Source organism: Hemicordylus capensis, chromosome 2 (genome assembly GCF_027244095.1).
Source record: "Hemicordylus capensis ecotype Gifberg chromosome 2, rHemCap1.1.pri, whole genome shotgun sequence".
In the NCBI taxonomy this organism is placed as follows: Eukaryota; Metazoa; Chordata; class Lepidosauria; order Squamata; family Cordylidae; genus Hemicordylus; species Hemicordylus capensis.
Window position 1 is genome coordinate 408137086 of NC_069658.1, and position 25140 is coordinate 408162225.

The window sequence follows — 25140 nt, forward strand, 5'->3', positions numbered from 1 at the left end:
CTATCTAATTATATTTTGTGTTTTGTTGTTTGGACATTTGTCCCAAGGCGGATCCTGAAGAGAGTTTGGGGGCTGGAGTCAGAAGGAAAAAGGAGCGAAAGGAGAAGGAGAAAAAATGGAGTTTCTTCTGAATAATGCCCTTGCTGTTTCTGTACCTGACCGCCCAGCTATGGTTTTCCTTCCAGTTGCACATGCACACACAAATTGTGTGAGATGCCGAGAGGCATCCCAATCCTATGTATGTTTACACAAGAGTAAGTCCCATTAATTTCAGTGTATGTATGCATAGGGTTGCAGTCTTTCCCTCTTGTGCTGCCCCACAGGACCTCTTCTTCTCACTCTGGGGCTCATTACTGCAGGTTCTCCTGTACCCCCATCTTGGCTAATAAAATCAAAATAGCTAAGGATCAAATCTGTCATAAAGTTAATACAATTTAAAAACAAGAATAACCCTTAGACTGGCATGAAAACATGAGTTAAGAGCAAAATTACTTTTTTTAAAATTAAATAGCAGTGGCCACATAATAAATAATAACAGAAGTATGGGATAGGTGATTACATTGTCATGTCACCAAAAGCCTTCTTAAAAGGATTGCGTTTACTATCTGTCAGAAAGGTAAGAAGGAAGAAGCCAGATGGACCTCCCACAAAAGAAAATACCAGAGCCTGCAATTGGTTGCTCCCTTCTACGTAGCCACTGACCCTACCTCACAGGGCGAGGAAACATAAAGCAGGGCCTTTTGTGACCATCTAAGTGCTCATATGAGAGACGGCAGCTGCGGGGGGCGGGGAACAGTGGATTGTTGTTTAAAGCCACTTAGTGAGGCTGTTCACATGACCGGGTGGGCACATGAGGTGGCAGTGGGGGAAGGCTTCTTTTACTCACCTTCACCCCAGATGAGTGATAGTATTATTCTGGAAGCGCAGACCATGCTCCCAGATGGGCAGTGCTTTGCGGTGCAGCGTGCAGCTCCAGAGAGATGGGACAGTGCATCCCTGCCTCCAGGGATCCCACAATGCACTCTGCAACACATGTGATGCATTGGGGGATTCCCCCAAGAGACAGGTGCTCTGGAAGCAGCCGGGCTCGCACACGAGCCGCAAGCCCAGGTTAAGGGAGTACTCGCTCCCTTAACCTAGGGTAACAGCTGGGCTAAGAAGCTGGGCTAGGCAGTGTCGGCCCGCCTGGATCAGGCTTGATCCTGGCAGTTCTCACACACAGCCTAACACACAGCCTATTGGCCTTCAGGAGAGCCCTTAAGACCTATCTGTTTGGCCTGGCCTTCCAGGGTCTTTAAACTGTTTTTAGGCCGTAAAGGTTTGGCCTGGTTTTCCAGAGTTTTACAAACTGTTTTAATTGTTTTAATAATGGTTTAATGTTGTTTTTACAGTTTTTGATTTTAATAGTTAATTGATTTTAGTTTTGTTTTAATGTAAACTGCCCTGAGCCATCTTTAGAAGGGCAGTATAAACATCAGATAGATAGACAGACAGACAGATAGATAGATAGATAGATAGATAGATAGATAGATAGATAACAACCCGGGCTGGGTGTCTCTAGCCTGGGTTAGGCTGTGTGTGAGAACAGCTTCAGTGAGCTCTTGGCAGAGGTGAGTTTTGAACTGGGGGCTGCTTGGTCAAGTAGAAGCAAAAGAAATAAGGAAGAAGAATTAGTGCCAGTATAAGCCCCACCCACACCATCCCAGAGAAAGGGAGGGGGGAGAGGGAGGGAGGGGGGAGGGATGTGGGGGTGAACCCAAGGTGCTAGAAAAACTGATTAATTGGGTTACTCCAATTAAAATTCCTCACACTTTTCAAGTTCTCCTACAGAGGCAATACGATCTTCTGGTATTTCCAGGATACTCCAACCTTCAATAAGATTCACTGAACCAATACATATTATTAAGGTTGGGAATATTATGAGAAAATACCATTAGATGTTATCATAGGCGGAACTGGGGGGGGCAGGCAGGGCACGTGCCCTAGGCGCCACTGAGGAGGGGCACCATGCCAGTTCCTGCCACCCCCACCCCATTGCCCACCTGCCCAGCCCCAGGGCCCCTCAGCCACTTGCCTCCAGCTCCAGCTGATCGGCGAAGCCTAGGATCGGAGCAGCCTGCAAACTGCAGAGCTCTTCTCTCCCCGCCTCTCAGCTGATTGGCGGGTGGGCGGGGCTTCCAGAGAGGCCTCCGAGTAGGCCTCCCTGAAGCCTGAACTCGAGTAGGCCCCAAGCAAGGAAGGAAGGAGGCTGGCAGAGCTCCCTGCAGCAGACCCTCAGACCATCCAGCACAGCTTTTGCAGGTAGGCTGTGAATTCCTTTTTGTGGTTACCCCCATATATAGGGATCTGCTTGCCATAGGGCTTTGATAAGGGGGGTGGGGCAAGACTGAGAAGTCTCTGAATATTTAATTTAAAACAGACTGAAAAATGTGCTGGCTTTAAAAACAAAAACTATCTAAAAAGGCCTATAAGTGGCTTGTTTCATGTCAGAAAATTGCAAAAACTTCTGGAACAGTATTTTATTAATTTTATTTATTCATTCATTCATTTATAAATGCACTTATGTTCAAGTTGTTTTGCAACTCAGAAGGTCTGAGTGAGAACTGTGAAGCATGTGTTGTGCTTTTATTTTATTTTATTTTTCTTGTGTGTGAACTGCTCTCCAATAACTTGCAGGGACTTCAGAGTAAATCTGGCCAACATGTGAATGCAGCACCTCTATTCCAGAGGAGATGTGTGTTAAAGGGCTTTAAAAGCCTCCTGTGAAAAACCTCCTGGAATCGAACTTGACTGAATTTGTTCAGAATTCTGAGAAAACAAACATAGGCTCACCCTGCATGGTTGAAAGTCTCCTTTGCTAATCTGCAGCGAGGGGCCCATTTTAATAATTAGCATTGCTAGTGTGTTCTAGGCATTAAAAGTAGCACAAATATATAGTACTCAATGTATATCACTATATACTGTGAAGTGTGCATGTGTGTATTCAGTGAAATGTATTTCCTGGCAGCATACTTATTTTGAAATATCAGACTTAAATCCTTGGGGGCCTGGGGTGTGTGGAGGCCCTGGACTTTGAGGGGCTGGGGGCCCATTTTAAAATCTCATCTTGGCCCATTCCAACCTTGCTATGCCCCTGGCGGTCACTACACATGGGTTTCTGCACAACACCTGCACAGAAGAAACTTCCATGTAGAAAATGTGTCTCTTGTTTCACTAAAGTAATCCAATAAATCACCTTAGATACTCTCTCCCTCCCCCTCTCTCCCTCTCCCTCCTTTGACGTAGTGCAACAAGTTCAACTACACTCTTTGCACTATCCATTCAACTAAACTTTCTGCGCAGAGATGAAAGTTTGGGCGGTATAGAAGTTTAATAAACAAACAAACAAACAAACAAACAATTTTTTAGTTTATCACATTTGTATCCTGCCCTGCCACCAAAGAATTAAGAGTAGTATATGTAGGAATCATCCCATTTTATCCTCATAACAGCTCTAGGAGGTAGATTACAGATAGTGACTGACTGGCCCAGTGGTTGAGCAGGGATTTGAACCTAGGTCCCGCTAGTCTAAGTCTGATGTTCTATCTATTATTATACCACAGTCTCTCTCAGTCATCTCCTGATTTTTATATATCAGCATATATGCTAGGCGAATGCATTTCAATTGGGGTACAAAACATTTTGTGCCTAAAAATGGCAATTTTGGAGGTTTTGTAACCAAAACAAAATCAAGAATTAAAAAACAGATATTTTTGTTTCCAAATCGAAATGACTGTGTTTTGGACAGAATGCTTTGTTCTTCGGGAAAGCATTGCAATTGAAATTGACTTCTCTGACTCTCTCCACTCCTGCTAAGGCACTGAGTGATTAGCAGAAGATAAGATATGCGAAAAGCTGTTGAGCATGAATGGTTTAATTAAGTATGTGTTGTATTCAGTGTGACTGAAGTGCAAACTAACCTTGCAAAGGGATTTGGAAGACAGTATTTTGAGACAGAAATACCCAGATATCTTTGGGAGCCCAATGCAATTCCAAAGCTCTTGCTAAAAGCCATGGTATAAAATGTGTGGAGAAGCTTTTAGAGAAGCTGGTTAGGAAAGTTCTGAAATTTCACAGGTTTTTCTTTCCAAAGGTTTAGAAAGAATCTCTTGACTTGTACAGGGGTCTTTTGAAGAGCTATTTTGTTTTTCTTCTGATTTTTATGAGTTATAGTGGTGTCTAAGTTTTGTTGCCCAAGTTGAGCAGTCTAATGTAATTTAGGCCACAATGTAAATTGGTGGGACATGATGTCTAAGCCAGTAGTTCACAACTTTTGCCATTGCAGGGACAGGTCATCCACATGGGATTACAGGAGACAAAAGGAGGGGGGTGGGGAATACCCCTGTCAATCTATTGCCATCCCCAGGAATCTTAGTTGTTTCTCTCTTTCTTGTAACCATGATCCATGGTTTTGCACTTTCTTAAATGCAGAGATGATAAATCTCAACAATTCCTAACAGTAGGCTGATTTGTTTGTGCTACACCTCACTCCACTTCAGTTAAATGAACATTTGAAGCTGTTCCATATTACCAAGACAGTTCATTGGTCGATCTTGCTATCTCAAATGACCTGTGGTCACTGTTTCATGGGGAGGGAGTCTTTTTATTGAAAGATTGTTTGAATCGACAAATGGGTTGTGCTGCTGTGCTAGTGCCACAGGGACAGGCTCACACCCACTGCAAAATTCTCAAATAACTGTGCCAAAAAATTAAGTGTTGTTGTTGTTCATCATTCTCTTCACTCTTTCAACTTGTTTCTGTGGGGCTTCAGGGGCAAAACAGTGGGTTGGGTGGCAGTGCTCCAAGGGTGGTGCACCCAGATTACAAATAGGGCAAAGGGCTGATTTCTTAGGAATTTTTGAGGTTTACGTGTTTTTAAGATTTTTCCCCATAGGGAATAATGGAGGTTTCAGCAGTCCCATAACTGCACTTGGGGGGCACTGGTGTGGTGCTGAGCCAGTGGTGGTGTAGTGCACAGAGGGTGCCAACCACCTCCCTGGATTGCTAACCCATTGGGGTACTGGGCTTTGTTCTTTCTGAGGTGTTGAGTTTAGATTCTCTGGTAGCAAATGAGATTTTTAATGAAAAACCATGAATGTACTCTCATATGCTACTCGAGAATCTACTCTCAGAACACCTCTAGAACAACAAAACCCTGTACTTCATGAGTTGGCAACCCATGTGAGTGGTTGGCACCCTATGTGCACTACACCACCACTTGCTCTGGGCCACCCCAGTGCCCCTCAAGTGGAGCTATGGGACTCCAGAAACCTCCATTTTACCCTCCGAGGACAATCTGAAAGACACGAAACGTCATTAATTCTTTAGAAATCAGCCCTTTGCAAATTCTTCTGAAAAAATTGTGGTAGCTTCCTTGTACCAAATGGGCACTACCACCAACCATACTTCACTCTGGGCCACCCCTCCCCACCCCGCGTTATGATATACTTTTCCTGAAACCTCCATCATACCCTATGGGGAATATCTGAAAGATGCGCAAACTTCAAAAATTCACCAAAAACCAGCGGTTTGCCCAATTCCTTTGAGATGTTTGTGGTAGCTTCCACTCATTGGGCACTATAACCCCCACCCACTCTTTTGACCATGTGACTCATTTTTAAATCTGAATTAATTCAGATTTGGATTCGGATTAATTCGGATACAAAACAAAACTGGGGTGATTCGGAAGGCTTAATTTCAGACAAAATACAAAATGGGGTTGATTCAGATTTGGAACAAATTGAAACAGAAAAAATACAAAACACGCAACCCTAATATATGCACTGATGGCATGAAGTACAGTGAGCATTTGTAACTCTTCAAGAAACACTGAGAGAAATGGTTCATTTGTTCATTCAGTTCCATACTGCTCTTGGCATTCACAGACGGTGCTTTCTGAGGAGTCACTATAACATGATTTTATCTCAGTGTAAGGGAAGGAATAAAGCTCCTAATGATCAAGATGTTGTCTCAGGTATGGCTTAAGAAAGAAACATGTCAAAACAGAAATGATTGCAACTTCCTGCAACAAAGCAATGCGCGATTTGCTATTGCAAGTATAACTCATATCGCTTGTCCTGCCTGAAACTTTTGCACATTCGAATACTCTTTGATACGTTGCCAATGAAAATACTGGACAGGCGTCAGCAGTGCAGTTTCCATGGACGCCTGGGAAGCTGTGACAGTGAGAGAAGAGATTGAGATCAACAGCCCTCAACAAAAGTCCTGAGTTCTTGGATAAGGTACTCTGAGCTTTAGTACAGCGTGCTAAGTGTGCTCACAAATTCACTTCTGAAAATGCAGGGGCTGCAATCCTATGTGTATTTACTATAATCTATAAGGCCATGCACACGACCTATTACCTGGGTGGTGGAGAGAGTGGGCAGGGAGGCAGGCTCCTACTTGCCACCCAGCAGATGATCAGCTCAAAAATAAAGCTTTGTTGATCGCCGACCCACATGCGCACCTAGACGGCGATCGGCACTCTGGAGGCAGCAGAGGGAAAGAACTCTGGGTCCTCCATAGACCCAGAATGCAGTACGTGTGCAATAGAGAGATTGCTTTTTGTATCGCAGCCACTCTGCTCTGTGCAACCACCCCTTCTCGCTGATTTCCTGCAGGAAATGGTGGCAGTCCAGGGGGAAGCCTTTTAACCCAGTGGTGATCATTCTTACAATCGCCTGCCGAGGTTAAACAAACCTCAGGTTCGTTCATTTAACCTCAGCTAAAGCCTGGGGTTAAAAGGGTGGGTGCGAGGACAGCCTAATCAGGCTGGGCTGTCCTAACCTGGGCTAGGCTGCTTGTGTGAATAGGCTTTATATGGATTACTTTTGAGTAATGTGTTGTTAGATTTGAGCTTTAAGCAATAACAAGGGTTTGGGCCCAAAGAAACAGCAGCAAATATTAATAATTCTAAAGTATAGTTTTCCAGGGGTTTTTTAATTGTATTCTGCCTTGAGGGTTTGTGGTGGAAACGAGAGATATAAACGTTCAAATGCGTAAATGTGTTCTTTTGTTCTGTTCAAATATATTTTTTGTAATTTTTTATTGATATACATAATAGTAAGGTTTGATAAAGCTTCAAAGTTAACTTAAAATTATACTGGCACAGTTGTGCCAGTATAGTTAAGATGAGGAGAGTTTTCAACATTCCATCATATAAGAGCTGAACATTCAATTGCTTATAAAATCAAACATATCCATCCACTCCCCATGAAATGGTGCACACATAAGCTAAGGGAGAAGAGACACGGCTCCTCCAGATTTGGTACACATCCACTGCAAAATGGCTGAGATACAGTAGTTTAAATTTTAACTCTAAAAAGAGGGCTCAAAGTATTGGCAACATTTTTTACACCACAGATAGTGAGGCTATTATCATGCACATCCTAACCCAGCCTAGGGAAGCCCAGCCTGGGTTAGGCTATGCATGAAAACTGTTGGGATTGGACCCAATGGGGGTGAGGCAGTGCCACCCAGCCCAGCTTTTAAACCCTGCTCTTAGCCAGGGTTAAGGGCTCGCTCTCCCAGGGTTAAGAGAGCTGGGATCGTGTGTTCTCTGGGGCTACGGTCAGCCCCAACAGACACAGAGATGGGTGCCTATAGTGCCCATCTCCTGGGGGAATCCCCCCAATGCATCATGCATTTCATGCGGTGCATTGTGGGATATCTGGAGGCTGGGATGCATTGTCCCAGCCTCCTTAGATCTGTGCTGCGCCATGCAGTGTGGATCATCTGGAAGTGCAGTTTGTGCTTCTAGTAACAGACATCCATTCATCTGGGAGGAAGGTGAATTCAACCAGCCTTTCCCCTCACCTGCTGGCCGGATGGCCCACCCACTGCTCTGCCTGCCTGGTCGTGTGAATGACCTCAAGGTATATGTTTAATTTTTAAAGTTTTGTCAGCATTCCCCAAAATCCAGGTCCATACTGGACTGGTGCCTTTGGTGGGTTTGAAAAACACCAGTCTAGAGATTTTTGAGTAATTATTATTTGAAATCCCCATAATAACAGGGAAAATAACTAAGGGAAAGTTAGCTAAGAGCATAACTGAGTCTTCCCACTGAGAATTCTGAAGTCAAAGTTGGGAGGGGCAAGTCCTGGCAATTTCTAGTGAGTGACTTCCTGGTTCTGAACAAATGTGCCTGATAAAGACAGTCTATGAGCACTCTGGCACTTGTATAGTTCAACAATCATTCCTCCCCCGCCCCGCCACCCTTTCCTTTCATTGGCATTTGTTTTCTCCTTTTGCTTTCTTGCTCTCACCCCCACCAAGGGGAGAAGCAAAGCCCTGCAGCAAAGCTTGGAATAAATTACTAGAAAGTAAGTCCATTGATTCCACTGGAGCTTACTTCTGAGCAAAAACATATAGAGCTGGGACTCACGATCAGTGAGACCCGGTTTTGGAGAGTGCACAGGGAGTGCACGGGCTAAGACCGCTCTCCCCACACACGAGCAGGGAGGGAGCCTTGGGCGGCTGGATCGGCCACCCACACGATTGCCAGCTCCATGACGGAGCCGGCAGGGGCTGGGGAGTGCGGGGGCCATGCGGCCCCCGGAAGCTACAGTATGCCCTGCGCAGGGCATAGAGGGGAGACCCTGGAGCCAGGAGGCAGCTTTTCGCCGCCCTCCGGGGGTCTACTCATGAGTAACCACAGCACGGAGCCGCACCGCTGCTACTCACGATCTTTAAAACCAGCTTTGTGGAGCGTTCACTCTGCAAACCTGGTTTTAGGGCAGGGGTAGTTAGGCGGGTTACCCGCCTAGGAACCACCGGGCTCGCAGCCAATCCCAGTGGTTCACACGATGGGGCCAAATTGGGCTAGGCTCCACTAGCCCGATTGCACCCAATCATGTGAATAGCATCATTCTGAAGGCAGCAGAACCAGCAGAGATCCTAAGCAAGAATGTGGGATCTCTTTTTTTTCTTCCTCCCATCCCCTCAGCAAAGCATAGGAGGGGAGGGATCCCATCTGAGTGGGGAACTCCATTTCTTCCTCTGGGCTTACTTCTGAGTAAAAAATGTATAGGATTGGGTCCAAGGAAGTTCTGAAGAAGGAACCTTTTTAGAAGGATCCTAAAAATCATTCACACCCAGCACCAAGAAAACATCATTCTGCTGTAGACTACTCTTGAACATGGAGGTTCCACAACAGAGCCAAACACCTGGCCATACTTAAGAAATGAAGCCTCAATATTCACAGGTGATTTGGCTCTCATGTAAAACCTCCATGTTAAAGGGCAGTCTACAGCACAATAATAGTTTATTGGCAATGGGTGGGAATGGTTTCTGGGATTTCCCTGCTATGCTTTGGACTTTTTTGGAAGCACGTAGCTGAGCACTGTGAGAAAGAGGATGCTGGGCTGGAGTACAGATGCCTTTTCTAGCAGCATTTCAATAACTGAACGTGCAGTTCTATGTGCCCACCTAGAAGGAAGTAAACTCCATTGAAGTCAGTGGAACTTGCTTCCATATAATGAAAGAACTGTTAATCAATCCCTGAAAAAATGGTCTTGTGGAGGGGAGAAAAATGGAAAGGTCCTTTTAAAAATGTGAGTGGAAAACCATGTAAAGATCCTGTGAGGTAAAACCAGCAGCACCCCACCCAGCACACAGATTGTTCTCAAAGACTCTGACTTTAGCCAAAGCATCCTACAGGGCATAGGATCTGTTAGCATATTTAAAATAAAAATGCCAGTAATCCATCCTCTCCTACTCTGTAGAGAATATAGCAAGAAAGAAATAATGACTGACATAAAGGATTGGAAAACATACATTTTTAATCAGGCTTTTAGTTCATAGTTTTAAAGCTTTAAGTTTTAGAGTTTTTAATCTGTATTTTAAATTGTTTTAATTGTGTTAATGTTGTGTTAATGTTTTAATTGTTGTGCTTTTAGATGGTAAACTACCCAGGGTCTTGTGTATGGGGCGGTATAAAAATGTGTTAAATAAAGAATAAATAAAATAAAATAAAATAATGAAGGACATTACTAAAAGTTATCCAACTAAAATTAAAAGAACATACCAAGGAATGCCTAATGTCCTTTTAATTTCAATGAGACTACTTGGAGTAAGTCATTATCCTATCAGCCATTAACCATAAGTAGAGGTCTGGGGCCAAAATAAGAGCCTCCCCATCTCTGACAATTTTTATGAAGTCTTGAGAGACACATCTTTTCACCCAAGCTTTTTAATAGACCTGTGATTATAAATCATTTTAAGGTTTTTATGTCCATTTTAATTTGTTTTATGTGGTTGTAAACCACCCAAAGATGGAAGTTTGTGGCAGTCTATAAATAGTGGGGCACCTAGGTGATTTTGGCTCCTAGAGTGCCCCCGCCATGAGGAACCCCCACACACATACGGCTGTGAGGCCCCCCTTGACACCGTGAGGCCCTGCTGTGCTAAACCATGGATTTTCTGTAATTTTAGCTGCCATGTGTGCAGCCGAGGGAGAGGGGAGCTGAGCAGGCCTCCCCCCCACATGGCGGTGGCGGGCAGAGCAGCCGCAGGGCCTGTCTGTCCAGCCCAGCAGCCCTTGAAAACTGTGAGGTGTGCCTGTACAGTTCGAATACATTGGCACAAGCCCATGAGTCTCCCCCCCCCCACCATTTGGAGCCCCTTGGACCTTGGAGGCCATGGACTGGGGCCCCAAGGTCCAGGGGTAAGAGTGCCTCTGTCAATAAATGAATGAATGAATGAATGGTGTGGAAGTTAAGGTGGGCACCCTAACTTGCAATTTCCATTCCTTTTAGAGCACAAGTGAAAATTTAAAACTCCTTGACTCTTATCTTAAAGTGAATGCTTTTAGATTACTGAATAAATAGCAAAGATGCCAGAGTAAGGCAATTGTGGACACTGTAAGGCCTTGCAGCAGTCAGAAGGAAGTACAGAAGGAGCAAGTATGTCTATTAGTCAAGATTGCCAGGTCCGCAGCCAGAGAACAGCCACATATCTTTAATTTTCCCAATGCACTAGCAGAAAAGGCAGCCCAAACATTTTGAATCCACCCACTGCAAATGACGACTTGTCTTGAGTTCTTGCACTTCCTCTGTGAGACTTTTCCTTGCCCACTACAGGCAAGCCAGGAGAATGTCTCAGTTCTCAGTTCAGGGAAATATAAAGACTTTTGGAAGGGACAGCCTTCTGCATGTTTTATAAAACCCAAGACAATTCCCCTGAAGTTTATCCAATTGACTGCAATATGGCAAACGTCTTCAGAGCTATTCTGGGGAAGGTCTAGGCTGCTGGTCTTAGAGCCGCAATTCCCAAGACACTTACTTTGGAGCATTGCCACTGATAGCAATGCATTGCATTTGCTTCTTGCATTTAAAAATAGGCCTCCCCATTCCATTTATGTTATAGCTTTCTCCCTTTTATCTTATCTCTGTTTTGTACCAAGTAGCCAGAGAATGGAAGAAAAACACAATCACCATTAGTAGGGCATCTTCCCACTACCTTCTACCCATCCTCTGAGAGCTGAACTTTGCCAGTGAGTTGCCAAGCCTCTGACATCACCACTGGCAAAACATTAGCTGCAAGATTAGAAAAAGCTCAATGACATCATCCCTCCGGTTCCTATCTAACAGATGGTTTCTGTATATTGTGCAGTTTGAGGTCATTATTCATGCTTTTGGTCAGCAGAATTCAGGAAGCCAAGGACCTGCCAAGAAAAACCAAACCTGGAACCAGTTCAAAGACGGACAAATAATTTTATTGATTAGACTCCTTGGTTTTCATTTTCCAGCCTGAGCCATCATGAATCATCAATACATGATAATACCTGAGCAGCTTGTGGTGTGTGCAGAATTAAGTGCTCCAAAACAAGGTGAGCTTTTGAAAGATTAAAACTCAGGGTTAGTTCTGGAGGAGGGGGAAAACAAGATAGCTCACAAAGATTTGCTGGGCATGCTCAAAATGGGCCAGAAACTATTTACGTGAGGCAAGTGGTTTGTTTGAACTGGATTTTTGTTTATTTTCATATTATACTTGTTGACTTCATATTCCCCTCCAGCTCGACTCAGAGGCGCAGGAGAGGCGTGCTTTTCACCAAGATGAACGTAGGCCAGAAAGGAAGTACCTTTTGAGAGGCCTCATTCAGGCAATGGACCAAGACTGAGATAAAGCACCATGTTGGCAGAGAGAAGCAGGATTGGAGGAGGCGGGGGGTGGGGGGGGGGAAGAAACCTGAAGGGGTAGGGGAAGGGGAGAAAAAGCCTTTGAATGAGAACATTTACAAGACAGGGCAGCCGTGCATAAGCCTTCATGTAACAAATATACAGAGGGGAGTGATGAGTGACACTCTGCATAATTCAGGGCTCATTTACATACATCTTTGTCAAGGAAGGTCCAAGCCTGCTTTTCAGCAGCAGAATATGCCTGATCATAAGGCAAGCCATGATAGCAAACACCTCTTGGCTTGGCTGGTATGCTTCTCATCCCAACAGTGTCTTTGCTTTTTGCAGTTGTCCTTAGAGTGAACAGTGGGTAAATTACAAAGACTTATACTAATCCAGTATTTATTGGAAATTACTGGTCTTCCCAATCACCAGTGGCATATGTTGAGGAACAGATCGAGGTTTTGATTAAGGAAGACATTGAGGTCATTCACAAAATCAAAAACTGGGTTTGGGGACTGTGTGTGCTCCCAATTTTTGGTTCTGTGGAAGCAAGGTAGGCGGAAAACCTGGGTAACTTTTCCTCTGATCTTGCTTCCACATCATCACTTCTACCCAGGTTTTCCTCTTAGCTTGCTTCTACACAACTGAAAACTGGGAGCACACACAGTTCCCAAACCAAGGTAGAACACAGTTTTTGATTGTATGAATGGCCTCGTTGTTTTTTCCTTTGCTTACCAGTCCAATTCATTAGTAAAGGTAAAGTGTGCCCTCAGGTCAGTGTCGACTCCTGGTGACCACAGAGCCCTGTGATTTTTCTTTGGTAGAATACATGAGGGGTTTACCATTGCCATATCCCGCATAGTATGAGATGATGATGCCTTTCAGCCTCTTCCTATATCGCTGCTACCTGATATGGGTGCTTCCCATAGTCTGGGAAACATACCAGTGGGGATTCGAACCGGCAACCTCTTGCTCCCTAGGCAAGTCATTCCCCACTGCGCAGAAAAGGTGACAGAAAAGGCTATTCATGAGCAGCTCCAGTTGCTGCTGTGTTAATGTTTAAAACTCCATTGTATGGGGAATGCATTTGTATCATGATGTTCATACAAACCTCAACGAAATTGACTTCCGATGGCGATATGCACCACCGTAAGGGACCACTAAACAAGTACAACAGTTGCATAGGGCCAATTGAGAGCCAATGTGTGATGAAATGGCATTTGGACTGGGGCTTGAATTCTCTCTTGGGCCATGGAAGTCACTATTCACTTTTGGCCAATTTTAGCCTACCCACCTCACAGGGTAGTTGTGAAGATAAAATGTGGTAGATGCATCCAAGTGCACGACCCTGAGCTCCTTGGAGAAAAGTGTGTAAATGTAGCAGAAAAATACATAATATAGATTTTGGAATAAAAGGATTTGTGAGTTCTTAAAAAAAACCCTTTTGATTTAAATATTAAGGAAACAAAACTGTTGCATAGTAAGATGAATTCATTTTTATGATTGTAAAATTTTTTATTATATGTCTTTTGTTGCTATTAGCTGCCTTGCATTAGAGATGAGAGGGGTTAATATATATATTTAGAAACAAAATTAGAAAGAAAGAAAAGAGCATTTCTCTTTTTTATAATATGAAAAATTTGTAAAGCTAAGAGAGTGATGGCACTGAAATGCTCTTAATTACATTAAATTATATTTTGTATTCACAAGAACAGAAATGTATATTTTTTCTTTTCTTCTTTTATGAACCAGAAAGTGTATTTACTTTACTTATTCAATATCGGAGCTTTTTCTTAAAGCTACTGTTGTGTTTAAAAATAAAATCAAAAGAAATAAAAATGAAGTTTTAGAAAGTAGCACAAAGATAATCTAATAAAAATAGTTTGTGGACTTATCTGAATGCAAATTTTCTTTTTGGGTTCAAAGGGAAATGAATACTTTAGGAAGGAATAATTCAGTAGGGTGGCTGTGTGGGCTATTAGTGCCAAAGTGTTGATGATATATCTTGGATGGAGAAATAGCAGTAGTAAAGGCTGAACAAAGAAGCAGGTTGGGTAGTGGTAAGTGCACTGCTATACCATAGGAAGCTGCCTTTTACTGAGTCTGACTACTGGCACATCTAAGTCACTATTCTCAACAACGACAGGCAGCAACTCTTCTAGCTTTCAGACAGGGGTCTTTCCCATCCTACATGGAGATGCCACGGATTAAACCTGGGCCTTCTACAAGCAAAACGCGTTCTCTAGCACTGAACTGTGAGCCCTCCTGAAGCTCCTTCTGCCAGATGCTCCTTAGCTGACCTATCACGGAGCATTCCATCACTGAGTATTACTGGAGCAAAGAAACAAAAAATGGCAAGAAGCCATATCGTTCCATTAGAAAAATGGCAAAAATAATGGTTGAGTAAAACCATTAAGGCCAACTAAAAGAGCACAAAGAATGAGCAAACTTTTCAATTTCATCAAAACTCTTAAGGGCAGTTCACACAATTGAGAATAGGGGAGGGCCTATTCTAGCCTAGTTCGGGAGCTGTGTGTGCTCCCAAATATTGGATATTCTGTCAGTGAAATGCAAGGTTGGAGATGCCATCCATGATGGTGTGCTGAGCAGCAGCTAGGTCAGAAGGCTCCATCCTACCCAGTAGCAGAACTCTGCTGCTGGATGAGGTCGGGTGAAAATCTCTCCAACCCAGCTGCTGCTCAGCACTTGATCATGGATGGTGCTTCCAGCCTTGTTTTTAACAGGCAGATGATCACATATCAGGAGTATGCACAGCTCCTGAACTAGAGTAGAAGACTTCTCTTACCCTGTTCTTGATAGTGTGAACTGTCATTTTATCAGGCTGGACGTCAAGCTTAAAAGCAAAAGCAGAGGGAGCGAGGAAGAGAGAAAACGGTGTTGCTGGTCAAGTAGAAGTCCATGGCACCACTAATACTGCCAGCCCAAAATTGTCAAGGAAATCTTCTTAAGAGGGCTGTCTGCAAGACTTCTTTTTCCATTTCCTCATCTCATTGATTTTCATTCTTTAAAATGTCATTTCTTTTATTTAAAATCACATTCGTTTCATAACATATTCCATCCACTTTTGTTAGACCCGTTCATCTGTATTCCCACTTATCTGAACTGCACAACTTGTGTGTTATTCATTCAATTGACACTACCCCTTCCTGCCAGGGGAATATGTTCCCATTTTATAGGCAATTTAAAAAGGCACATAGAAACACATCCTAACTACTATTTAAACCATAAAAGGACATACAAACTACAGGCACTCAGGTGGCTTCCTAGCTCCAGGCTTGAGCAACAGAGTTTAACACAACAGAGCACACAGACTTGCAGAACTGGCTGGTACCAGACTACAGCAGCAGACCTTGGCAGGGCAGAGTAGCATCAAGGTGGGCAAATTTTGGCAATGCTAGGCTACAGCTACAAACAAATCTGAAACAATTAAGCACAAAGGAATGGAACAGGTACAATACAGAGTGCTGGATGGACTGCAGTTAGCTTAAGTAACCGTAAGAGATGATTCAGAACTGGTTTTGCAAAGAACAAACCAAAAAGAGTAGCATGCAAACTTAACTCCAAAGAGAATTAAACTGAGGAAAAGCAAGCATTGGGCTACTGTGATTAGAGGGCTCCGTGTGGCAAAAACAGGCTATCAGAAAGTTGGACATTTGAGTTTAAACTGTGGAGTTGAAGTTTTTCAAGTAAACTGCCCATTTTCTCTTTCCTTTCTCTCTCTTCCTCTGTCCCTTTGACCTATTCTGCATGCTGGGGAAAACAAAAATGAAAGATTAACAAATAAAATGAATGAGACAAAAGGAGTCTATGCCATTACAAGCTCATTTGTGGCTCAGGTATTCATTTCATTACTTGAAATGAATCAAATGAATGAATTCAATTTGGTTCAGTTTTTCATGCACACACCCTGTCTCTTAACTGTTGTAAGTTAAGTACTGTGCTCTGTGGTAAGTTAAGTACTGTGCTAACCAGCCAGAGACTTTTTTTTTGGTATGGGACGGTACACAATTGTACTAAATTATCAAACAAACAAACAAACAAAACACCTATAGCTCAAATTTTAGCCACCACTATAGCTCATAAAGAAAAATCAAATCTTAAAGAGATCTTTGAAGTTTTAGAGTTCCTTGGGCATCACAAGAGACTCTTCCTGAACCTTATGAGAAAGAAGCCTGTACAAGCCCAGAATCTGTCTATACAAGCGCTAGAAAACAATCCCCCCTCCAGAACCCTCAGTAAAATTATTCTAGCCACTCCAATCTTCTCTTGCCAGGAAGAAGAGAATTGTTGAAGCCCCCAAAACCATTCCTTCAAGAACCCTTGGCAATTTAATGTGCATTACAATTGCATTGAGCTCTCAACGGTATCTGGGAAGGGGTCTTTTCCTTTCAAAAGTATCTCTCCCTATCCCTTTACAAATTCAGTTTGCATTTGCAGTTGGTGCTGATTGGACAGTTGCCCTGGCATGGGCTGTTGATGTCTGTAGGGTGACTTCTAGTCAGAAAATGTGTGCTTGCCCAGTGTGGATTACAGCACTCCTAACTTTGATGGCCACCTCTTAGTGGTCAAACTACAACACCCAAAAAACTCCAACCACAATAAATTGTGGCTGGGGATGAAGGAGTTGTAGTTCAACAACAGCTGGAGGGCCATGTTTGCACCCCCCCTTGTCTCAGTGCCTAATGGTAAGGGCAGGAATTCCTTTCCTCCTTGATCGCCATGCAACAGTGTCACAAAATAGCCACCAATGGTTTTGCTTAGTGAACTGCCAACTGTGGATAACATTTATTTTGAAAAAGGAAGGTTCCTAGCAGGTTCCCTTTATTTTAAAGTAAATCCCACAATGCATAACATTTTGGGCAAATGTATGATCTAAAAGTAACTTGGAGAGTGGAAAGCAAAATTCTAGGGGACATGTTATAAAGGATGGCTGGATATTGTTATTTTGATTTATTCATTGTAGTAGTTGGAAAAGTCATCATATAGTGATAATATTAATATTGTTTATCTTACAATTAATCTCAACCGATACTGATGCTTTACTGAATGGACAGAGGTTTATCCCTCCAACTCTTTCAAATAAAGCCAGTTCAGAAGAATCCTGGCAAAATGAACTGTATGGCAAACAACTGTTTTTTACATTGTGCTCATTAATCCTTTCATCTACCTTGATGAGTTAGGCACAATGCCCAGGGAAGAAACTAACCCTCTGGGGTTATTTCTGTTGCTTATCTTGTTGTTCTATTTTGTGTCATTCATTTTGCACTTCTGGATTGCTCAGTGCTTTTCACAGATGTTTTCAATCAGACAGAGTAATGTCTGAAAAAGTGTGTGGTGGGCTACAAAGAGCAAACAAACAGAATTCCATCCAGCAGACATTTGGATTTTGATTGATGGTGTGATGAGTTGGAAGCTATCAACACTGTTCTGGGGAGGAGCAAGGGAAGGTTGGGCTGGCTTTATGGAAGTCAGGATAATGTCATTCTCATTTAGGGCCCCTACCCGGTGATCTCGCATAAAAACAGACAGGTAAGAGAGAGATTCATTTGCTCTTAAAATATATGGAAATTGACTGAAGTTTGTGAGGACTTTTGCCAATAAAGGTTAAGATTTGTTGATCCCAAGTGTTGAAAAATAGGGGTAGAGACAGTCATCTACTAAGCAATTCAGCATTGCATAATTCATGGTTTCCAAAATTGATTTGTGAATAAGGCTGCCGGTTTACTCATGAACACAGTGGTGCAGTTTATTCATGAGTAGGGTACAAGTCTACTTCAAGTAAGAGTGCAGGATATACTCATGAGCAGATCTTGAACTCCTATGCACAAGCAGAACCTGCACCCTTACTTGTGAATAGACCAAGAGTACTGCTATAACAGAACAAGCAGGGACAAATGTCCTTTGGCCCCCAAGGGATGGGGGCCCACCAGCTGAGCAACGGATTGCATTTTCCCTCCCCTGCCTGCCTGTCCAAAGACCAAGACAGGGAGGTGAGCGGGGAGGGGTCCATCTTCATATTTTGTCCCAGAACCCAATCTGATGTTGCTACATCCCTGGAATACACCCTGCATGTTCCTCATGAATAAACTGGACAAAAACTGAGAGTTGGTGGAGTTGGTTGTGGGGAGAGTTCTCCCCACAAACTGCTGGGTGGGGAAAGGGAAAAGAGAGCCAATATTGTATCCTAGAATCCCTGCTGATCCTATGTGCAATTGATTGATTGATTGATTAAATCGGTGTCAACTCTTAGTGACCACATAGATAGATTCTCTCCAGGATGATCTGTCGTATGCTACAGTGAAAACAGTGGACTTACAGTAATTCTTTCCTAGCTTTGTTGACCCCTTCTAACCCCTTTGTTGACCTCTTTTTTGTTGACTCCTTCATTTACCCCTTCTAACTGAGCAAAGAGACACATTTTAAAGTGGTGATTATCTTATATTTTGCAGGGGGAGAGCAACTGGTCCTATCCAACCCCAGCACAGCATCCCTCCAGTGGCTGTTGCTGGTGAGGCTATTCTCATGATCAACAGAAAGCGGGCCAAGGGAGACTGCCCAGAAAGCGGGCAAAGGGAGAGTGCCACAATCCACTGGGATTGCAGGCGAGTCCAGTGCTCCCAAGGCAGCTAGCCCGCCGAGAACACCCTCCCCTTAAATGAGGCTAACAGAGCAATTGCTCCATTAACCTATTGTTTTGCTTGTGTGTCACCATGGCATGTGGTGACACACGGGTAGATGCCCGACCAAGCTCGTGGGTCTCTCCTGGAATTTCCGGGGGCCACACAGCCCTCGATCCCTGCAGCCCCCATCGGCTCCATGATGGAGCTGGCAGTCGTGTGGGTGGCCAATCCGGCTGCCCCAGGGCTGCCTTTTGATCTTCTGTGGGGAGAGCAGGCTAAGCCCGCTCTCCCCACAGACCCAACAGAAGCTCTTCTCATGGATTGTGTCTCTTATGCTTCTCTTTGGTGTCTCTTATGCTTCTTCTTTTTTTAGATTGTGAACCCTTTGGGGACAGGCAGCCATCTTATTTATGTATTTCCCTATGCATACTGCTTTGAGAATTTTGGTTGAAGAGCGGTATATAAATATTTGTAGTAATATAAATATTTGTAGTAGTTGAGAGGCTTTGCTTCTCTTGGGTGGTGTCATAGAAAAGAAAGCCCTTGTTCTGACCTTAGGGATCTCTGCTATATTTCACCACCACAAAACTTATTGTGAGGAGGAGGAGAGGTGGAGAGGAGCAAAGCACAGCAAAATGGTTGCTTGCAAGAATGGGGAGTTGTCCCCAGACCCCAGGCAAAGACAACACCGACACAATTTGTTGGGTGAATTGGTCATAACTTTATTACAAGAATCAACTGTGAGCAAGCGAACTTGACAGTGATGTTCAACCATCCAGACAGTGCGGGGCCTAGCATTGGCCAGGTTTGGACCCCGAGTCCACCCCTGACCATGCTTGGGCGACACACCCTGGCTCAGGAGAGCATCAGGCACTGTCCTGATCCGTCTCCTTTCAACCAACCCCCAATCGAGGGTCTGGAACCTTCTAGGCTTTGCACACCCCGGACCGCGCAGCCCAAGGATCTGCAAAGTCCTGAAGCCAGTTCATGGCAAGTCGTCCTCCCTGGGCCGCACAAGCCACAAGGGAGCGACTGACCAATCACCAATTAACTCGTCCCAAGGGTGCTCACCGAAGTTAAACCCAACTATTTCCCACCAAAACCCGCACTGTCCCTGCCACACAGGGAGGTCAGCCTAGCTTGGCCTTCCTGCCCCACCACTCCCCAACAACTTCCCCAAGCCCCCTCTGAATATTGGATAGGTACAAATCGCAGCCCTGAACAGACAGGTGGACCCCGTCAGGCCTAAACAAGTGCGGCAATGAAGCCGACAGGCTGGGCTGTGCCAACACCCAGCCCCCATCCTCAAGAACGAGCCGGCCAATAGCCTTAGACGCCTTACGTCGAGCTCGTTCAACCCCCCTTAGAGAGTGCACCCCGCGCCAAACTCTGCGCTGGAGCCACTCGACCCACACAATCCTCATCCCTGGAAATCTATCCCGCAAGGACCCAAAATCAGAAGAGGCTTGTTGAATGATGGAGAGACCTGATCGCTTGCCCAAGTCGTTCTCACCCAAATGCACGACCAAAATATCCGGACAGGAACACCTATAAACATAATCTAACAGAGTTGGGAGTAACTGTCCCCAAAGCATCCCCTGCATACCCAACCAAGACACTCTGGACTGCTGTCCCAGACCTAGTTGGGTCCCAAAACGTGAGGCGCTGGCCCTCTTGTATGCCCAAAACACCAAGGAATGGCCACACAGGAGTACTCTCACAGGAGCCGCCGCCCCGCCAGCACCTCTCACCGGAGCCGCTGCCCCGCCAGCACCTGTTAAAAGAACAAACAGGTAACAAACAGCCGCAACTGTGCCGCTTTAGCGCACATAGCGTAAAAAAGCATCAGACTTCCACCGTCCAATCCTCTGCACATCCCTCGCCTCCAAACCCAGGCCACTGGCTGTAGTAGCCGCCCCAATTCTAAAGGAGTGCAGGCTAAACCCCAAGTCTGACACACCAGCACAGGCCATAGCCTTCCTCAGAACAGCCCATAGCTGATACTGGGTTAAAGGATCCCCCCTCTCATGGACAAATAAACACCCAGATGCCTTGGGACCACCTGCTACATACTGCCGTAAGGCCATCACTGGACACATTCCCGGGTCCGAGGCAGCATGGAGCCTAATCACCTGCCCCTTCCCCTTCTGATCAGTCTTGGAGCTACGGAGTAGCAACCTACCCTCAAACCTACCCTCAAACGACAAATCCCCAAACTGCAGGCAACGCCCCACAGGCGAATGCCTACCCCGTGGCAAAACTTCACTGGGTCTAAAAGCCCAAAAAAAATAAACCAAGGAGGCAGCCTTCATTAACGTAGCTTCCCAAGGGGAAGAGCAACAGACAGGTAAATGGTGAATCCGTGCAGCCACCACGTCCAAGGTTAGTGGCCTCCTTTTATCTGGGCCCCTGGGCTGCTGCCGCGCCCACCCCTCCAGCATGCGTTTAACCCTAGGATCACCTGTAGTGTCCTGCACCCCCTGCACTTGAGCCTCGAAGGCCAAAGCGGAGACGTAGCCTCCCATGGTCGAGACCGCCTTACCTGCCCTAAAAAGAGACACCAGGAACTGCATAACATGTTCCACAGGCACAGGCCATGCTTCCACAAGGTCCTCTTGTCTCCTAAACGTAGAGAATGCCCCTACCTTCGCCCGATAACTAACCCTGGTACTGGGCGCCAAGGAGGCATCGATGGCCTGCCGCGCAGCTACGCGCCAAGCCTCCACAGGGCTTCTGGCATGACCTCCGGGTCCCGCATAGCCTCCGGCGCCAGTTCCCGAAACCTGTTTAACTGAAACTGAGACAGGGCATCAGCGATGTCATTCTGAAGCCCTGGAACATGTCGCGCCAGAAATAAAATGTTGGCACGTAAACACTGCAAAACAAAAGCTCTAACCAAGCCCATGACCCGAGGGGACCATGACGTCTGTGAATTGACAACCTGCACTACTGCCTGATTGTCGCACCAAAACTGAACTGTGGAGTTAGAGAACTCCCCAGCCCAAAGGTGCACTGCCACCACAATGGGGAACAGTTCCAAAAAGGTAAGGTCCCTAGTGATACCGGCCCTCTCCCAACCAACCGGCCAACACCCATAACACCAGCGCCCACGAAAATAAACGCCAAACCCCGCTCCCCCAGCCGCGTCCGAATGGACCTGCAGCTCTGCCTCAACTAGCTGCTCTGCCCTCCAGAATGAAACACCATTAAATTGCTCCAAAAACGTGCCCCATACTGCCAAGTCTGCCTTAACCCCCTCCGTAAGCCTTACCCTATGGTGAGGAGCCCGCAAACCGGACATCAGGTCGCAAAGGCGCTTCAAAAATGCCCTCCCGGGTACCACCACCCTGCAGGCGAAATTCAAATGACCTACCACCACCTGCAGCTCCTTAAGGGAAACCTTCCACGCCACCTGCATGGCCCCAATAAGACCCCGCAGCATCGCCAACTTCTCCAACGGGAGACGCGAACACCCAACCACCGTATCCAACTCGATACCCAAAAAGGACAGGTGATGTATGAGGCGGTACTCGCCTGGAGCCTTCTTCGGGACAACTCCCAACGGGGAAACCCTCAAATTGTCAAAGGGGGGAAGATCGAAAGGCCCAGCCACCCTCCCGGCAGCCACCTCCTTACCTATCTTCCTGGCCACTACCACCTCCATCCCTTTAACCGATTTAAGGTTATCGGCCATAAAGGCCACCCTATGAGATAACGTCGGAATCCTAAAACCTTCTTTAAACCCTGAACTCAACAAGGCAGCGGCCTCCCGATTAGGGTAGCCTATTAACAGCTGCTCCAAAACGTCCAGTCTAACTGGGCTGGGCCCCTTTACCCGAAGGGGGTGAGGGAGGGCCCCCCTTCTTGCCCCCATCGAACCTTGGCTTAGATCCTGCCCCGAAGCCACGAGCCCTGGGGCACGAAGAGCTCGGGTGCTTGGCACCACAGATGCTACACACGTGTCTAAACTTACAGGCCTGTCTTCCACAGCGGCCACTGCGATTATACTCCCAGCAAACCGACTGGGGTTGAACCCACGGCTGGCCCGCAACAGCGGGAAAAGACAGTGCCGCTGCCTTGGATAACAGATGACCACTGTCCGATCTCTCACCGTCCACTGGCTGCGTCGGCGACATGATGAGAACCCACAGCTCCAAATGAGGCGCATCCCATGGCAGGGATGGATCCAAAGCGACTCGCATCCTAAAATTCTCATCATATCGGACCCAAGCATTGCCAGCAAAGTCCGACACAGCCCGATGGATAATGTCCATATACTTAACTAACGCCAGGGCTCTGGCCGGCTGTGCCAGAATGACCACCCCCATATAAATCGTAAAACCCGAAAGCCAGTTATTCCAGGATTTCTCAACTGGCTTACGCTTCGTCACAGCGTGGTCTTTACACGACTCACCCTCCTTATGCTTTACCTCGGGTTCCCTAAATAACAAGGAGAATATGTCAACGTATTCCCCTTTCAAAATCTTCTCCTTAGTGGCCAGTAAAAGGTGATCCCCCAAAGGCAACCCCACTGCCCCATACGGAGAATGCTGAGGTGTAGGCATAACCCCCCTAGGATACCAACCTGCACCCTGCATGGGTGACAACCCAGGTCCACTGGAAGCAGGCACGACCCCTTGCCACACCTGCTCAGCCACCCCTTGCGTACTCGGCCCCACCCCTGGCAAAGGACCCACCAACCCACCTGGGTATGTATGTGTGACCCCCCAGGGGGCAGGGCCCCAACCCCCAGCGGCTGGCATCGGCCAGGGAAACCACGGCCACTGGCCGGTACCGCCGTATGGTGCAACAGATCCAGGCTCACCCGGCTGAGCCACAGCTGACATCTCCACCGCCGCCGAAGACTCCTCCTGCTGCAATGCCCCCGGAACTGCTGCCTCGTCCAAAACTACCACTGGCACATCACTCGGGCCGCTTAGCCTCTCCTCCATGGCCTTCAGTCTGACAGATAAAGAATCAATTAACTGAGTCCTTGCGGCCCCCCTCGTCCGAGTTCTGCCCCCCTTACCAGAAGGCCCTGCCCCCATATCTGATGGCAGTGCCTTGGCCCGCTCCAAAGCCTCCAGCTGCTGTATCATCCCCTTAATGAGTGTCATTTCCCCATCATCTTCATCCGACGATGAAGACTGGGGTGCAGGACGCTTAGGAGGCTTGATCGGCTTCCCCCCGGCTTTCCCTTTTGCCTTCCTGGGAGGCATGACCACTCTACCCTTATTTGATTTTATTACGTACGAAATTGTTCAATACTCCTTCTGTCTCTACTGGTTTGGTGTTTTTTGTTTTTTTTTTAAATTAAATTAATAAATTTATTTATATATTTATGTATTTACTTAATTATTTTATATCTATCTATTTATTTTTAATTAGATATATCGACTAATCCAAAACAAGCAGCATTCCCACTGATCACACCCCACAGTGCTAGGCCACACTCCTCCCAGGCAGCCACACCCAGAAGGCCCAACAGAGACAGAGGGAAAAAGCCCTAAGAGCTGTCAATCACCCGGGCCTGTAAGAGCTGTCAATCACCCGGGCCTGTCAGCCCGGCAACAGCCTCCCAGGGAGTCCCTAGCACCCCCTAGTGGGCTCGCAGCCCAAGCAACCAGCAGCCTAGAACAATCCCCCCACCTGGGGGCCCCTCCAGGCCAATCAGCCCAAATACCGGCCGGACCGCCCCCCCACCGAAGGCTACATCGCCACTGCTGCCCCACGTGGCTGCAGACTCGGCCCAGCACCCACAATGCCGCCGCTGCTGCCGCCGTCAACCCCCGACCCAGCCTCCCCACAGGCCGAATCGGCCGAAAAATGCCACCGCGGCCGCAGCCGCCGACCACCAACCCAACCGCCCGGGTCCCCACTCCCCTACGGTCCGAGTCCGGACCGCCTATTAGGGCCGAACGGGGCCCCAGCAAACCACTGAGAGGAGCTCGGGCACAGAGTTCCTCTCTCGTCAAAAACTCGGGCCGAACTGAAAAGGAAGGGCGGGGAGACGCCAATAACGGCCGTCAAGCCCCGCCCCTCCGGCCCGAGAACCAATCAGGCGTCTTCCTTGCCTGTTGCCGGGGCTGGGACAAATCGCCCTCCCCAGGCAACGGGCCAGAGGAGGGGCAAAACTGTTCTTTGAAAACAGGGAGGAAAAAAGAGGAAAGGGAGAAAACAATAACCAATAAAAGGAAAGGAGGGGGAAGGGAAAAGTTGTTGAATTATACAAGTGCCAGAGTGCTTGTATACTCTCTTTTTTAGGCCGCTGTGTTCAAAACCAGGAAGTCACTCCCCAGAACTTGCCAAGACACTCTGCTCCCAATTCTTCTTCACATCCA

General features: G+C 46.3%; 2 protein-coding genes and 1 long non-coding RNA gene across 3 annotated transcripts; 1 reads left to right on the top strand and 2 right to left on the bottom strand.

Moving 5' to 3' along the window:
* The first annotated feature begins 2204 nt into the window (after positions 1-2204).
* LOC128347334 (uncharacterized) lies at positions 2205-12196 on the top strand. Its single transcript, XR_008317516.1, has 3 exons — positions 2205-2301; positions 11786-11866; positions 12053-12196. It is a non-coding gene; the product is annotated as an uncharacterized LOC128347334 (long non-coding RNA).
* LOC128347332 (uncharacterized) lies at positions 11731-23604 on the bottom strand. The gene is made up of 2 exons (XM_053301804.1): positions 20439-23604; positions 11731-15929 (listed from the first exon to the last, which is right to left on the bottom strand). The coding sequence occupies exon 1, from the start codon at positions 23031-23033 to the stop codon at positions 21507-21509; it is 1527 nt and encodes a 508-aa protein (XP_053157779.1). The 5' UTR covers positions 23034-23604; the 3' UTR covers positions 11731-15929; positions 20439-21506.
* Positions 15938-24775, bottom strand: LOC128347333 (uncharacterized). Its single transcript, XM_053301805.1, has 2 exons — positions 23625-24775; positions 15938-20573 (listed from the first exon to the last, which is right to left on the bottom strand). The coding sequence occupies exons 1-2, from the start codon at positions 24016-24018 to the stop codon at positions 19930-19932; spliced, it is 1038 nt and encodes a 345-aa protein (XP_053157780.1). The 5' UTR covers positions 24019-24775; the 3' UTR covers positions 15938-19929.
* Positions 24776-25140: the final 365 nt, after the last annotated feature.

Excerpts from the sequence above, each read along its gene's own strand:
- LOC128347332 (XM_053301804.1), bottom strand. The coding sequence starts at position 23,033 with ATGCTTGGGTCCGATATGATGAGAATTTTAGGATGCGAGTCGCTTTGG.
- LOC128347333 (XM_053301805.1), bottom strand. The coding sequence starts at position 24,018 with ATGCCTCCCAGGAAGGCAAAAGGGAAAGCCGGGGGGAAGCCGATCAAG. Across the intron at positions 20,574-23,624 it reads GTCAGCTGTGGCTCAGCCGG|GTGCTGGCGGGGCAGCGGCT; the intron begins GTGAGCCTGGAT and ends TTCTTTTAACAG.